This window comes from Monodelphis domestica, chromosome 5 (assembly GCF_027887165.1).
Source record: "Monodelphis domestica isolate mMonDom1 chromosome 5, mMonDom1.pri, whole genome shotgun sequence".
NCBI lineage: Eukaryota > Metazoa > Chordata > Mammalia > Didelphimorphia > Didelphidae > Monodelphis > Monodelphis domestica.
In genome coordinates, this window is record NC_077231.1 from 237,834,065 (window position 1) to 237,849,164 (window position 15,100).

Below are 15,100 nucleotides of genomic sequence, written 5' to 3' on the forward strand. Positions count from 1 at the left end.
TTTCCCTATTTATTTCTTTAAATTAGGTCTCTTTTGCATTTTTTTTTTGGTCTGAAATGATGATTGTTACCTCTGATTTTACTTCTGGTAAAGCATAAGAAATTATGTTTAAGCTATTAATTTTAACTTTAAAAACATATATGTATTTATACATACACATACACACATATGTATGTATATATGTGTGTATATATATATACACGCATTTCTATTTTCTTTACAGATTCCATTTATGAAAGATATTTTTTACCTGAACAAGGAGAACAATGGTCTGAATCTATTATAATGAAGTTTCACATGCTTTTTGGAAACAACATATGGTTAAATTCTGGTTTCCAATCCATTCTGCTATCTTTCCATTTTATGGGTGAATTCATCTCATCCTTATACATGGTTAGGAATGCTACCTATGTATTCTCCTCCATTCTATTCTCTTACACATATATTTATCCTTCTCTTTTTAACCCTGTATCTCTTTAAAAGTTGATTTTGCATTAGACCACTGTCTCCTTTAATATCCTTTCTATCTCATGCTCCCTTTCTCTTAATATCTTTCCTTCCTTCCTCCTTGTTGCATAAGATGAGTTTCCATACTCAAACTGGTTATATGTTTATTCTTCCCTCCTTGAAGTAATTCAGATTAAAGTCAGGTTCAAGCATTGCTCACTCAACTCCCCACTGTATCTTCGTTGGTATAAAGTTTTCTTTGCAGATTCCATTTATGAAAGGTATTTTTTACCTGAACAAGGAGAACAATGGTCCGAATCTATTATAATGAAGTTTACATCAATAATATGGTGGACTTGTGATCTCATGGCTAGTAATTCAATGTTCAAGGAAATAGAACATCCATTTCTACCTTCTCATGCTATGTAATAATTTTCTTAATTCTCCCATAAATATTACTTATATCTATACAACAATATGAAGTCTTTCTTTTGAGCATTCTGTTTGTGTCACTTTAGCACTAGTAGAAGATTATCCAGGCCTCTGTTACATTTCACTCTTGTTAAGTAACTAAGTCACCACCTTTTTTGGGAGGAAGGATATTGATAAATATGAATCTGACAAAAGGAGAATAATGCGGATGATGAAGGGATGCCAAAAAATATACAGAAAGTTGGAAAGCAAAAGTTGGTTTGTTTAATATGAAGAAGAGAAGATTTAAAGGGTAATAGAAATCTTGAAGTATTTAAGATATTTGAAGATTCACTGTGATGAGAATACATTGGACTGATTTTGTAGAGATTTGCATCTTAAGGTTCAATGCAAAGGGAAAAATAATGGAACTATCCATAACTGTCTTGTGCAACAGTGAATTTCCTCTCTCCAGAGATCAACAAAGGAGAGAGATATATAATCATATATTTACAATGATATAGAAGGGAACCTCACCTTTGAGGTTCTGTGGTTCTGTTTGCAAAGGTCTTCTGATATCATCATTATTTTGCATTGCTTATTCTTCCAAGATGATGAGTCTTTGAACAATATCTTCTGTTCTTCTACTCCTCTCAGAACCAAATTTTTGCCCTCACCCTAATTTTAGTCCTTTGGCTTCCTCATAATATACCAATTTTATTCATTTGATTCTGGCATCACTTTCCTCACTTTTCAATTTTGCACCTCTGATCAATCATTTCTATTAGGTCTTAAGGTCCTCTTCTCTATCTTTGAATCCTTTTCTTGCCCCATCCTTCAGTATTCCAAGAGTCAATAATCTTCAATTCTTGTTTATTCCTGACATTTATTCCTATACTTCTCCTTCAGAGTTGCTAGAAAAAAACTTGTGAAATGATGCTTATTGGGTTAATCAGATTTTAAGCTATCTAATCTCAACTAATATAGTGCATTTCAGTTACGTAGCAGTTCTTACTGATTTCTCTCTCTTACATTTCCTAAAACTGTTATCTTTTTTCATTTGCTTAAGTTATAACTACATCCCCCCAACCTCACTCAAAAGATATAAACTCATATTTTTGTTTTCTGAGAAAAATTAAAAATGCTGATGGGAATTCTATCAATTCCTTTCTTCCACTTTAATTCTCTTAGCCTATTCATATTTTCCATCCTATCTTTTTTACACAGGAAGAAGAAGGTTTCTTCTCTGAAGTATTTAATGCCTTAATTTGTACAACCTGTTCATCCTGTTCTCTCCGATTTCTTCCAAGGACCTTGTTCTATCAATTATCCCTTCTCTCTCATGATTCTTCCACATATTTTTATTTATCATCTCACACTCCTCAATGTAAAAATACTTAATCCCCCAATCCTTTAAAAAGAGATAAATCCTTGGTCCATCCACTCATTCAAACTGTCATTTTCTTGCCTCCCTATCCCTGTTGAATTTCTAGTAAAATGAGCTTACCATCACTGTTTTCATTTTCTCATCACCTACTTAATTTCCTGCAACCTAGTTTCTCTTCCTTCAACCTTATTCAAAAGTAGGAAGGTGTCAGGTTGTGAAGGGATTTAAATGTCAAGCAGAAGATTTTATATTTAATATTGAAAATAATTTGGAGTTAGTGTATTTTATTCAGGGGAGGAGGCTGACATAGTCAAATCTATACTTTAGCAAAATCATCTTGGCAGATGAGCAGAGAATGGATTCACAGTGAGTAACAATAGAAATCATTAATATAATGATGCTGTTACAAATTAAAAAACAAATCATATTTAACACTGGTCAAATTATTCTTTGAATTAGGAATCCAAATATATGTCTTAAACCTAAGTAGAAAAATTGAAAACTTAGTACCCACAATGGAAAAGGGGGAAAAGGGTTAGAAAATGTGATTGTCAAGTAATAAATAAAAATAATGCATCAATTAGTCCAAATAACAGAAGGCAATAATGAACAATCTTCAAGTATATTAGAATGCCACATGGAAAACTCTATTTTATTTAGACCAGTTATTTATTCTCCTTACTTAGCACTGGTGAAAGGGAGGCAAAGTTGGAGAATTAAGCATAAATTAATCCAGAAAGAAGTAAGATAGATAATAAAGAAATTCCTAATAGCAAATAAACACTAGCAAGCAATATCAAAAGAAAAAGACAACTATGTCAGCTCCTTTAAAGAGGGTTTTTTTTTAATTCAAGTAGAAGTCAATAGCCCCAAATATTAAATAAAATCTAATAGAAAGTAATGTTTTAGTATAGGACATAAAAAATTACATTGTTCTCTGTTTCTCAGTCCCAAGATGCTCAAATACACTTGAGTCTGAGAACTGATCCTTGCTAATCTTCTCCAACTTTACTTCTTGGGTTATTTTCTGAATTTCCCCCTGAACATTTCTTCCTAAAAGTTACACCCAGGTTTAAGGCTCTATTTAGGTCAGCATCTATTTAAAACAACAGCTTAAAAATACCTATATGATATCTTTCTTGAGCCAGATCAATGCAGAGAATAATTAATTCAAAGTAAAAATATGTAATTAGACAGAATCATAAAATCAGTAATAATAAAACACTACTATTGCCATATAAATGAAAGATATACTATCCCAATGACTCCCATAGCACTAATGGGAGAAGAGATAGATGTCAATACATCAATTCATTTTCCTGATTGTATACCAGCTATGATATCTCTTTGCTTCCAAAGTACCTGCTTACTGCTTCTCTGAAGAACAAATGATGTCTTCTTTAATATCTTCATTATCATTTATTAATATTCATTCTTGGGCTATTTCTCTACTGGGCTGCCCTCTGAGTTCTCCACTAACTTGCTACTAGGATACATTACCAATGATTTTCTACTAGCAACTGCTTCATGATGAATTGTTCTAATAGTCTACTTACAATTACAAGAATGCTTGAAGCTCTTTTATGAAACAACCTATATTTCAAAGTCTTGAGGCTATTTCTGTTCTTTTGTGTATCAGAACCATGGCCATCCCCAGTCAATTCAGCAAAGAGTTTCTTGAATCTAATCTGTTTTTTGTTTGTTTGTTTGTTTGTTTTTACTATGTGGCTTTCCCCTCAGTGACAAATCTTCTAGGTATATTCGATATTTTTGTTGAGAGGAATATAGTTTTCCAAATCCCATCATGTTCCTGACTGTTAATACCAATGCCATGTGGATTACCTTAGAACAGCTTTCCTTAGTTACGTTACCCTGTAGAATCAGGGTAGAATTGGTAACCTTTGTCCTGAATTTCTGTTGCTAAATAAAGTCATTACTCTGATCTGTATGAGCCAATAGCTTGGAGAGAAAGTCCATGGATTACATATTCTACAGGATGAAAAGACATGGTGACTTGTGATGATCTGCATCCCTGAGCTAGCCCTAGAGATGAAATCACAAGTCCATTTAATTATTATATTAAATAATCCTGCCTTTACCACATCAAAAAGTCCTGCTGTAGCTTTGGACTAATAAATTAGTTTCAAATGACAAGTTTGTTTTATTTATTTTTTTACCTTTGCCAATTTCTTTTTTATCCTAGTCATTAATGTACAAAGGATCTCTAAGTTTATTTTCCTTTACTATGAGTACTCCTCCTTTTAATTCTATAAGTGAGGCAAGGAGAAATCCAGAATTTGCCTAGAGTCAATGGGAAAATGCAGGATTAGTTAAAACTTGGGTCTTGTTCAGAACAGGGCTTAATGACTTTTTATAAGTGAAAAATGGCAGCATTTTATAAATGGAAAATGGCAGGAGAGGAACAGGGGAAATTGCATCATGAAGAATTTACCTGATTGAGTTGACTCCATCACTTGCTAGAGATTCAGGGTGCCACTGGTAGATTTTCGGTATATTTGCAAGTTCCTGGGCTACAGTGCCCTGAGTAAAATCATCTTGCCAAGTGAAACCTGTGAAATAAGAATACAGAAAACTTTCAGTGGCTCCTGCAAAACTTTCCAGAAAGCTCCTACTGGGTACCTGTCTATGGGAGATAGAGTTGGGCAAAAGCTTTTCACTACATGAGATTACCCTTTTAACCCCAATACAAAGCTCTCCTCTACCACAAGCCCTTTCATTAACCAGACTTTTCTAGTTCATAGTTTCAGTTCTACAAAAGTATTCCTCTCAAATATGGCTGTCAGTGTTTTGCTGGGTTTAAAAAGAGACTGGACTTAATGGAATTTTGTCTCTGCTAGACACCCAAGTATCCTAAGCCAGACAGAGGCACAGTAAAACAGAAGAACTATTTCTAGCCATTTTGAAACACAATGAAAAAGCTTCCAAACTGCATTATGACAACCATAGGAAAAAGTTACACCTCTTGAGCAATTTGTACACTCCTACATCCCATCATCAGGTACACTGCCCAGGTTTTGAATCTCCAGGCCATTCTTCCTCTCCAACTCAGTCTTGCTTAAGAGTCAAACATTTGGAAAGGAATAAGGGGGTATTGTTACTGTGAAAGTAATTATCACGGGGCTTAATGTACTGTATCTGGGAGCCAATTTACATTATATTTATACTCAAATGTTATGACAAAGAGCTTTATAACAAGGGTGAAGTGTAGTTATGAAGGCAAAATCCATGCGATTATACATTAATTACATGCACTGCAGATCACATGATAATTATGTTCAGAATTACCAAATAACTCCCAAGAATAATTATTATGCAATTTGTACATTTTAGATCTTATGGTAACACTTTAGCTCTTAGAACTACCCCCATGCAATTATCCATAATTATCTAATCACTAAATATCATGTAATTACAGAGATATATTTTTATGCCCTGTACGAAAACACATTACCAAAATCTTCAAATCAAGATCACTGAATATGTGTGTACGTGTGCAGCCTGAGCTCACGAATGCACAAGTACAAATGTATATGTGTGTGTAGATGCTTGTGTGTGTGTATGTGTGTGTGTGTGTGTATGCGCGTGCACATGGGTCTGAACAAGTGGAGATGGTGGCTGTGTTCAGCTATGGCAGCAATATTCCTGAAAAACAAGCTCTCTGCAAGGACTGGGAAAAGAGACTTGGAGATATAAGCTACCTGCAGGACCCCACTTAAAGTCTTTTTCAAATGCAAATCTCAACTTTCTGAACATACAGGTGGCAGGATTCAAACTGTTTCTACCTTTCTAAATCTTAGAATGCTCCCAGGAATTATCCAGAATGGGACTTGGAGGAAAATGTCACCTACCAGAATAATTTCCTACAATAAGTTACTCTAAGAAGCTTTGTTTGGTACAACAAAACTCCAGGAAAAGACGCTGGAGATAGGCAGTCAAGGCACAGCCTAAGCATTGTCAATGATTTGGATGAAGATGCTCTGTTGCTCTTGCCATGGACTCCTAAAAAAAGACCATAACAAACTAGTCCCCATAAAAACTGGTGTCACTGTAAATGTTCCTCCTTCACTCAGGTAGGCAAACATCTGTGCACATTAGCATCACAATTGTATTCCACAAAATAATTTAAGATTTTATGATCATAGTTAGACCTGGAACCAATCTTGAAGATTACATTGTCCAACTCTCTGATTTTACTGGATAAAAAAGAAAACTAAGGTCAGAAAAGAGTAAATGGTCTATCCAATACAATATGGGTGGTATGGATCAGAGAGGGAATCCAAACTAAGGTCTTCTGACTGAAAATCACAGGTATACATGGAGCATGGGCTAGGAATGCCTCCATGCCTGGGGTCACAGCCCATGCTCTGAGTATGCTTATGCCCCAAATCCAGAACTTTCTACTGTCCCATGTTGATTTATAGTGATGCTTATTCAGGAGTAACAACTCATCCAGAATATAAAGGACACTTTACTTTTCTTTAGTAAAACCAACAGTATTAAAACAAAAATAGAATGCAAAATATAAACAAATATTTTCTCCCTAATCTGGGGAATTTCAGTCCTACAAAAGAGAAACTATTAGACATGTACTCTATGGATGGGATGTCAGCGATGGCCTGAAGTAAAGGAAATCATTTACCACAAAACAGACTACCTATGGGTAATAGGCATCCTTAGTCAAACAATGTTTTGTTCCTAGCATGGACCCCTACATTTCACACTAGTTTGAAAGGGGAAGATGGGGGAAAAGATGTGGCAAACTACAACCAACTAATGAAATTCTTTCCCAGGGCAGAATTGATGAAGCAGTTCTGAGACAGTGTGATAAGTGGAAAGATTTTTGAGTTTAGAATCAGAAGTATTGGTTTTAAATACTGATTTTTCCATTATCCGTGCAACCTTGGGTAAATTAGATAACCTGTTTGGCCTCTGTTTCCTCAGCTATAAAAGGAAGTCAGATGACACTCAGGGACCCTTCTTGTTCCATAAAATATCCAGGATAGATAGAGAGGGGAATGGCAAGGGTTAAGAGATTCTGCAAACAGAATCAGATATTTTAGGAACATGCCAACAAAAAGAAAGTATGCTGAGAATTTGCTGGTTCTTATTTGTTTATTCCTTTTTAAACAAACAAAGCCTATTTCTGTCTTTTTTTTTTTTAATATATTTTATTTGATCATTTCCAAGCATTATTCGTTAAAGACATAGATCATTTTCTTTTCCTCCCCCCCACCCTCCATAGCCGACGCGTAAGTCCACTGGGCATTAGATGTTTTCTTGATTTGAACCCATTGCTTTGTTGATAGTATTTGCATTAGAGTGTTCATTTAAGGTCTATCCTCTGTCATGTCCCCTCAACCTCTGTATTCAGGCAGTTGCTTTTTCTCGGTGTTTCCACTCCCATAGTTTATCCTTTGCTTATGAATGGTGTTTTTTTTTCTCCTGGATCCCTGAAAGTTGTTCAGGGACATTACACCGCCACTAATGGAGAAGTCCATTACGTTCGATTATACCACAGTGTATTAGTCTCTGTGTACAATGTTCTCCTGGTTCTGCTCCTCTCGCTCTGCATCACTTCCTGGAGGTTGTTCCAGTCTCCATGGAATTTCTCCACTTTATTATTCCTTTGAGCACAATAGTATTCCATCACCAACATATACCACAGTTTGTTCAGCCATTCCCCAATTGATGGGCATCCCCTCGTTTTCCAGTTTTGGGCCACCACAAAGAGCGCAGCTATGAATATTTTTGTACAAGTCTTTTTGTCCATTATCTCTTTGGGGTACAGACCCAGCAGTGCTATGGCTGGGTCAAAGGGTAGATATTCTTTTGTCGCCCTTTGGGCATAGTTCCAAATTGCCCTCCAGAATGGTTGGATCAGTTCACAACTCCACCAGCAATGAATTAATGTCCCTACTTTGCCACATCCCCTCCAGCATTCATTACTTTCCTTTGCTGTTATGTTAGCCAATCTGCTAGGTGTGAGGTGATACCTCAGAGTTGTTTTGATTTGCATCTCTCTGATTATAAGAGATGTAGAACACTTCTTCATGTGCTTGTTAATAGTTTTGATTTCTTTATCTGAGAACTGCCTATCCATTTCCCTTGCCCATTTATCAATTGGAGAATGGCTTGATTTTTTGTACAATTGATTTAGCTCATTATAAATATGAGTAATTAAACCTTTGTCAGAGGTTTCTATGACTATTTCTGTCTTAAAACCACTTGCATTTCAGGGATGAACAGGCCACCCCACCTATAATATTACTTTTTGCTGCAATGTAAATTCCTCAAGTATGACCATTTCATTCTCTGCATTTATATCCCCAGTGGCCAACACAGTTCCTTGAACATAGTAGGTACTTAAGAAATAATTATTGGTTGATTCAGTTGAATCCATTGTGAGCATGAACACATCATTGATATTATGGAAAGTGTCTTTGCTAATTCCATAATTTGGGACAATGATACCGCTCTAGAAATTCTGTGTTACTTCCTCAAAAAAAGAGAAGCTGAGTTCAAATCCCATTTCTGAATTCTCACATAACCCTTCTGGACATCAGTTTCCCCTTGTGAATAAAGGGAAATGGAAAAGAACAGCATTTTTATGCTTTTATGGGCCATGGATGGTCTGTTGAAGCCTATAGATCCATTCTTAGACTAATACTTTTAAAAATTTAAGGAAAATCCTACATTTCATTTATAGGGGAAGTTTAAACTTCAGGATTAATGAACTTAAAAATATTCTGATAAAGATTTCCATATAATTAGTTTCCTTTGTATTTCTAAGTATTTTATTTTATGCATCTAAAATGTTATTATGAAATGAGGTCTACTAGCTTTATTAGACTTTCCAAGGGGATAAGCAGACTCATATACATGCACATATGTGCATGTACATTCATACAAGGGTTAAGAACCTGTGAATGGGATTCTCTTTCCTGCATCATAACATTAGCCTTCATTCTTCTTCAACAATTGACTTATAATGAAATAGATGCCAGAGGTCAACAAGTTGATGGGAAAACTAAATCTATTCCTGACTCTGAAAGCTGATCAGCTCTTTCTGGTGAGTATGATCACAATTCTTCACATTAGCACCTATCCAGAAGATGCAATTATATCTAAAGCTTATCTTACGCCTTTTCTGCCAGAAAAGGAGAGAGGGAGGAAGGAAAGAAAGAAAGGACAGAGGGAGGGAAGAAAGAAGGGAGGGAAGGGGAAGAAGAAAAAGAGTAAGGAAGAAACGGATGGAGAGGAGGGAGGAAGTGAGGGAGAAGGGAAGGAAGGGAGAGAGGGAGGAAGGGAGGGAGAAAGAGAAGGAGGAAGGAAGGAAGAAGGGAAGGAGGGAGGGAGGAAGGGAGAGAATGAAAGAGGGAAGAAGGGAGGGAGACAGAAAGAAAAAGAAAGAAAAGAAAGAAAATTTAAAAAGGAGAGCATGTTCTCTTATACAAAGTTCAACAAAGAGCCCACACATAGGAACCATCATAGCAAGCTAACAGCTGTGATCAAAATGAGATATTGGCAATGTCTTGTATCCCCCTTTGTCTCTGTCACCATACCTAGTTGATGCTCTTGGCTCATACCCCAATTATAACAATTTTGCTCTGCTGACTTCCCAGGATCACAGCAGGGTTGTAATGTACACACATTATTTCCATGTCACTTAAAGGGGCTGTATTGTAGGACATCCAGTTACCAATTGACCAGCTCTGCTGGAGTTCTGACTAGGTTGTCTATTTTTTTTAGCCATGAACTCCCACAGATGGACAATGCCATCCCCCCACTGCCAGCTACATAGCATCTGATTGGAAGGAATGATTCTTGTCAGTGATTAATGGGCAAGGGGGATGTAGTGAGAAGGAATGGTCAAAGTAGAGTTTCAGGATGAGAGGACCCACTTAATAGTTTTTCAAAACCCTCTTCTCTCTCTCTCTCTCTCTCTCTCTCTCTCTCTCTCTCTCTCTCTCTCTCTCTCTCTCTCTCTCTCTCTCTCTCTCTCTCTCTCTCTCTCTCTCTCTCTCTCTCTCTCTATTTCTTCCCCCATCCCCCCTCCCTCCATCCATCCCTCCCCCCAGGCAGAAAGCAAAGGGAACAGACTTCATCAGATTTTATCGGTTAATTGAAAATAAAGTGGATAGGTTATCTGGCACTAAAGGGAGGAAATGACAGAACCAGAGCCAAACAGAGGAAGACCACAAGCTCCATGAAGGTCTTAAGGCTAAGCTGCTTGCTTTAACCCATCCTATGATGTTTTGTAACAGATCAGCAAGTGACATTCTCCCTAGTTCAAGTGAATTCAGACCATTTATAGCATCAAGAGCCCTTTAATTCCTAGGATCATATATTTATAGCTGAAATGAGGAAACTGAGAGGTTAAGTGACACAACCAAAGTTACTCAAAGAGTAAGTAATAGAGGTAGGATTTAAACCCAAGTCTTCTTCTTAAACCCAGGGCTCTTTTTACTGCACCATTTAAAAAAAAGGTTTCCTACTTTTTCTATTACTTTTATAGGTCCTTAAGATAGTTATTTTTTTCTAATATAGAGGAGAATTATCACTAACTTCAGAACCAGCTAGAGACAGTGCATGAGTTGAGAAGCCCTAGGCTTTTCTAAGACTTTACTGGCTTGGCAATTATTTTTCCCCATCTTTATTTTAAAATTTTTCATTATCTTGAATCAATATAGATACCTTACTTAATTTTTCCATCTGAATAATGAGACTAGGAATCTATAATGTGGTTTTTTTATAATGTCTATGAGGTGGTGTTTCAAACATACATGGGTTTAAATGTAATATCTATCTTTATATTTATATCTGTAGATATATCTCCAAATATGCATATATGTATATATACATACATGTATATACATGTGTGTATGTATCCTAGCAGATAGAGAGCTGCCCTTGAATCCAGAAAAACTTTGGTTCAAGTCTCATCTCTAACTCATCCTGGTTGTTTGACGCCTGGCAATTCACTTAACCTCTCAGTAGTTTAGGCTAGTCATGTCAAACTCAAATAGAAATGGTGCCACTCTTCTGGACATAAAGATCCCTACAGTGACACATTCACTTAGAAAAACCACAAATTAATTTTATCTCTATTTTGTTGTATTTTTAGGAACAATTCTCAGTCATATTTGAATCTGGTTTGGTTTGAACTCAGGAGTACTTTGGCCACATTTGCATGCTCAAAGCAACTTTTTCAGACTGTTAAGATGTAGAGAAGGTGATGACCTACATTGGTAATGAAACTTCCCCTGGACAGCTCCATATGCCAACAAGATCACAGATCCAGTCAATGATTATTGATACAGATAGATGACAGAGAGCCTGACATATACAAACACATAGATAGAAGGTAAATAGATATAGATATCTTGGGGAAAAGATAGAAAGAGATACAGATATATCTAGAGAATGTAAGAAATAACTATGTAAATTATATATATATATATATATATACACATAAAGATAGATGATGATATAGAGACAGAAAGCTATAGATAAGTACAATGGCCCAAAACTCATTTTAATAACTTCAAAAATATAAATATTATAAATTTACAAAGATATAACTAAAATTTTATTACAAGTTTTTTATGTTTATTAAATGTAAATTTTTAATAATGTGCTCTTAATTTGAAAATATTAGGCAATCTGTCATTATTCATGGTTTGTGTGACACCTGGATGACATTTTCTCAGATCAGTGGATCTACACAGAGATCTTTTTGCTCGGCCAGCTTGGTTAATCTGATTTATCCGAGTTAGAATTTTTCTTGAGGGATCATGTCAAAATTGTCATTTATACACCAAACCTCATTCTTTGGATGATTTTAAGGCTGGGATTACAAGTGTAATCCTTTCAGGCTCTGAGCAGAAGCAACTAATGAAAGTTTTTACAAAGTTTGAAAACTGACAAGTGTACTGTTCAGCACAAGTACATTGGGGTTAAGTAGAATGTCAATTAAAAACAGAATATTTTTTAAAAGCTAACCTTTTAAAAGTTGAGTTTTTTGGAAAATCTGTAACATTTATATTTCTCAAGTTATTAAAGATTAAAAAGTACACTGTCTTTTGTTATAAAGTGCATATGTATGTATGCACATGTATTTGTGCATAGGAATATATATTTGTACATGCTTATCTATCTATATGTATATATTTATTTACATATTTGTATTTTCATCTACAAAGTATACACATACATAGACCCACTCACATATATAATAAAACTATAAGCTTAATTCTTCTATAGTAAAGGGATTTTTTCTCATAGTTTTGCTGTTTATGAAGAAACAGTAAGATGAAAAAATAACTGACAGGGCTGGCTACATTATAACTGGACATCAATATCAGTCTAGGTCAGCTTTTGCACACATTAAATGGTTATAATGAGTTTATCTATAACTATATATTGCATGAAACAAAAAAAATTAAGTCAAAAACAATTTTGCTTTCTTGAAGGCATTCTTCGAGCTTTATTCTAGGAAATCTGAGAAAATATTTCAACCAGAGGTCTAAATTTTGAAGCACCATAGAACACAGGGAGAGGGGCGATTCCTGAGCTCCTTTTACTTCCTATGTTATTTCAGTCAGAAAATAATTTCTCCCCATTGCAGAGCTCAATGCCCCTGGCCCCCCATGCCATGTGTAGCAAATTGTTAATGCCTCCTTTAGCTGTCAGAATGTGCCAGGAATTGTGTGTGATTGGCTTTCTTCCCTATTTTCACAACAGATAGGTCAACCCAGAGACGTGACTTTCTCCAGCTGCTGTTCCCCAATCCCCAGAGTCACAGCACTCAGTCTCATCTCATACTTCCATTTTCAGAGCTCAAGGACACATCAAATGATGTCCGCATCATTTCATGTGCTTCTCCTCGCGACTATAGCAGTTACGCAAAAATAAGATTGCTATTACCAAATGCCTGGTGTGGTGTGTTTCCCACTTCTGAATATGGTCAGAGAGAATGTTGTCAGATGCTTCCTTGGGCAAGGATAACAAGCTACAAGACTTTGCAGGGCTATACTGTAATAAGATCCTCACTGATTGTGATAGGTACACCAAAAAGGATGCTCTAAATAATAATCTCCCTCTGAATTAAGTGAACTTTATATATGTGTGTATACATAGGTGTGTATATGAATGTGTATGTGTATACATGCCATTGATTTATCAATCTCTATATTTATCTAAAGATGAAGATATATACTCCAAGTCCTATGTAACCCACATCTAAACTGAGAGTGGTAGAATTGGTGGTATAAGCTATCTGTTCATTTAAATATTTAGAAAAGAAATATTAAGTAGCCTTTATGTCAGAAGTCTTAAAAAACAGAGAATAGCATTAATATTTAAAATTTCAGTTGGAAGTTCAATGTAATGAGGCAAACAATGTTATCCTAAATGTGATGGGGGGGGGGAGTGATGCACATTTTGTTTATCAAAATTGTTTCTTTTGGGGAGCCTTGAATAATAAACAAGAAATTGGTTAAGGATTTGGTTACAACAAAATATCACCAAGATAGATAGATTAGATAGATAGATAGATAGATAGATAGATAGATAGATAGATAGATAGATAGATAGATAGATAGAGATACATTGCAGTTTAGATGTCTGGTATAGAGGCAGAATAAACACCTAAAGAAAAGTCTACCTCTCATCCCAGCATTACATTTAGCTAGGTTATGGTGTTACATTGTGCAATCAATTCATTTGGGAGAAATATTTTCTAATAGTGAAAAAGAGAAAAGAAAACATTAAGCAAATAAAATAAAATTCTCATTTTAAGGCAGTCAAACTGTTCAGTAAACATGAAAAGGAAATGTAGATTCTAATTGGATTTCCCAGCAGAAGTCCTTTGTTATAGTCTCCATTTATTATCTTTTGTCCCTTGCTTCACATGAAGGTACCTTGGATTGTCACTAATTCTGATATAGTGCTGCCTTAAGTGTGAAATTCCCTTATAATGAGGTCCTTGGGCTACCACAATAACTAAACTCACCGTATCTGGTTCCATAATGAGTGTGGCATTTCATGAATGTATATACATGCTTTCCATTTTCAGTTTGCATTAATTATGAAACTTTATTAATTTTTCCTATTCTCAGGTCCATCCCTTAATTCAAAAATCTTCTTTTGCAGAGGTTCTACTACCAAATTTCCCTGAGCATCATTTTTGTTAGTAAGCTTCTAATTCAATCTGATATGAATTTGTAGAGCAAAACAATACTATCACCAACCACAATTATAACCAAATACCCCCATATCCTTTTACTTACTTTCTTATGCTATGTTAAGATTAAATTAATGTGCAATAGGTGCTCAGATCCTATGACTTAATTTAATAATAATATTTCATTATTCTCTTTTGGACAAATGCTATGCTGTGGCTTTATGGGGAAAATGTTGGAAGTCTTTCCCAAATTGTCTTGATATCATAGGGTGATGGGCTAATAAATGTATAGCCTACTGTAATACGACACTAAATTAAAAAAAAAATGAAAATGTGGCTGGAGTCTGCATTTCCATAGAATGCTCTTCTATGCTTAAATATAAAACTAAAAAGACAAAGAATCTGTCAAACCTTCCTTTAGGAATTAAAATCAAACATTCTGGTATTTACAGTTTAGTTCCTTTCTTGGATAATGAAGGGCATCCTTTTTCCTTTCTCTTTATTTTATCTATTTTAAAAAAATAGATAATTTTATCCAAACCATTTTAAAATGTTCTAGATATGAGAATCCCACCAAATAAAAAATAATAGTGACATGAACTTTAAAGGAAAAAAAATCAAAGCATGAAGAAGGATGGACAAAATTTGAA

The 15,100-nt window shown here is 35.2% G+C and overlaps 1 protein-coding gene across 3 annotated transcripts in view; it reads right to left on the reverse strand.

The window, feature by feature from the left end:
* The window catches only part of PTPRN2 (protein tyrosine phosphatase receptor type N2), a 1,540,336-nt gene that overhangs the window by 944,832 nt on the left and 580,404 nt on the right, over window positions 1–15,100 (reverse strand). For all 3 annotated transcript variants that reach the window (XM_007504686.3, XM_056800889.1, XM_056800890.1), the window contains one exon: window positions 4,698–4,815. In XM_007504686.3, the coding sequence (XP_007504748.1) occupies window positions 4,698–4,815 (118 nt within the window). The remainder of the gene's footprint in view (window positions 1–4,697; window positions 4,816–15,100) is intronic.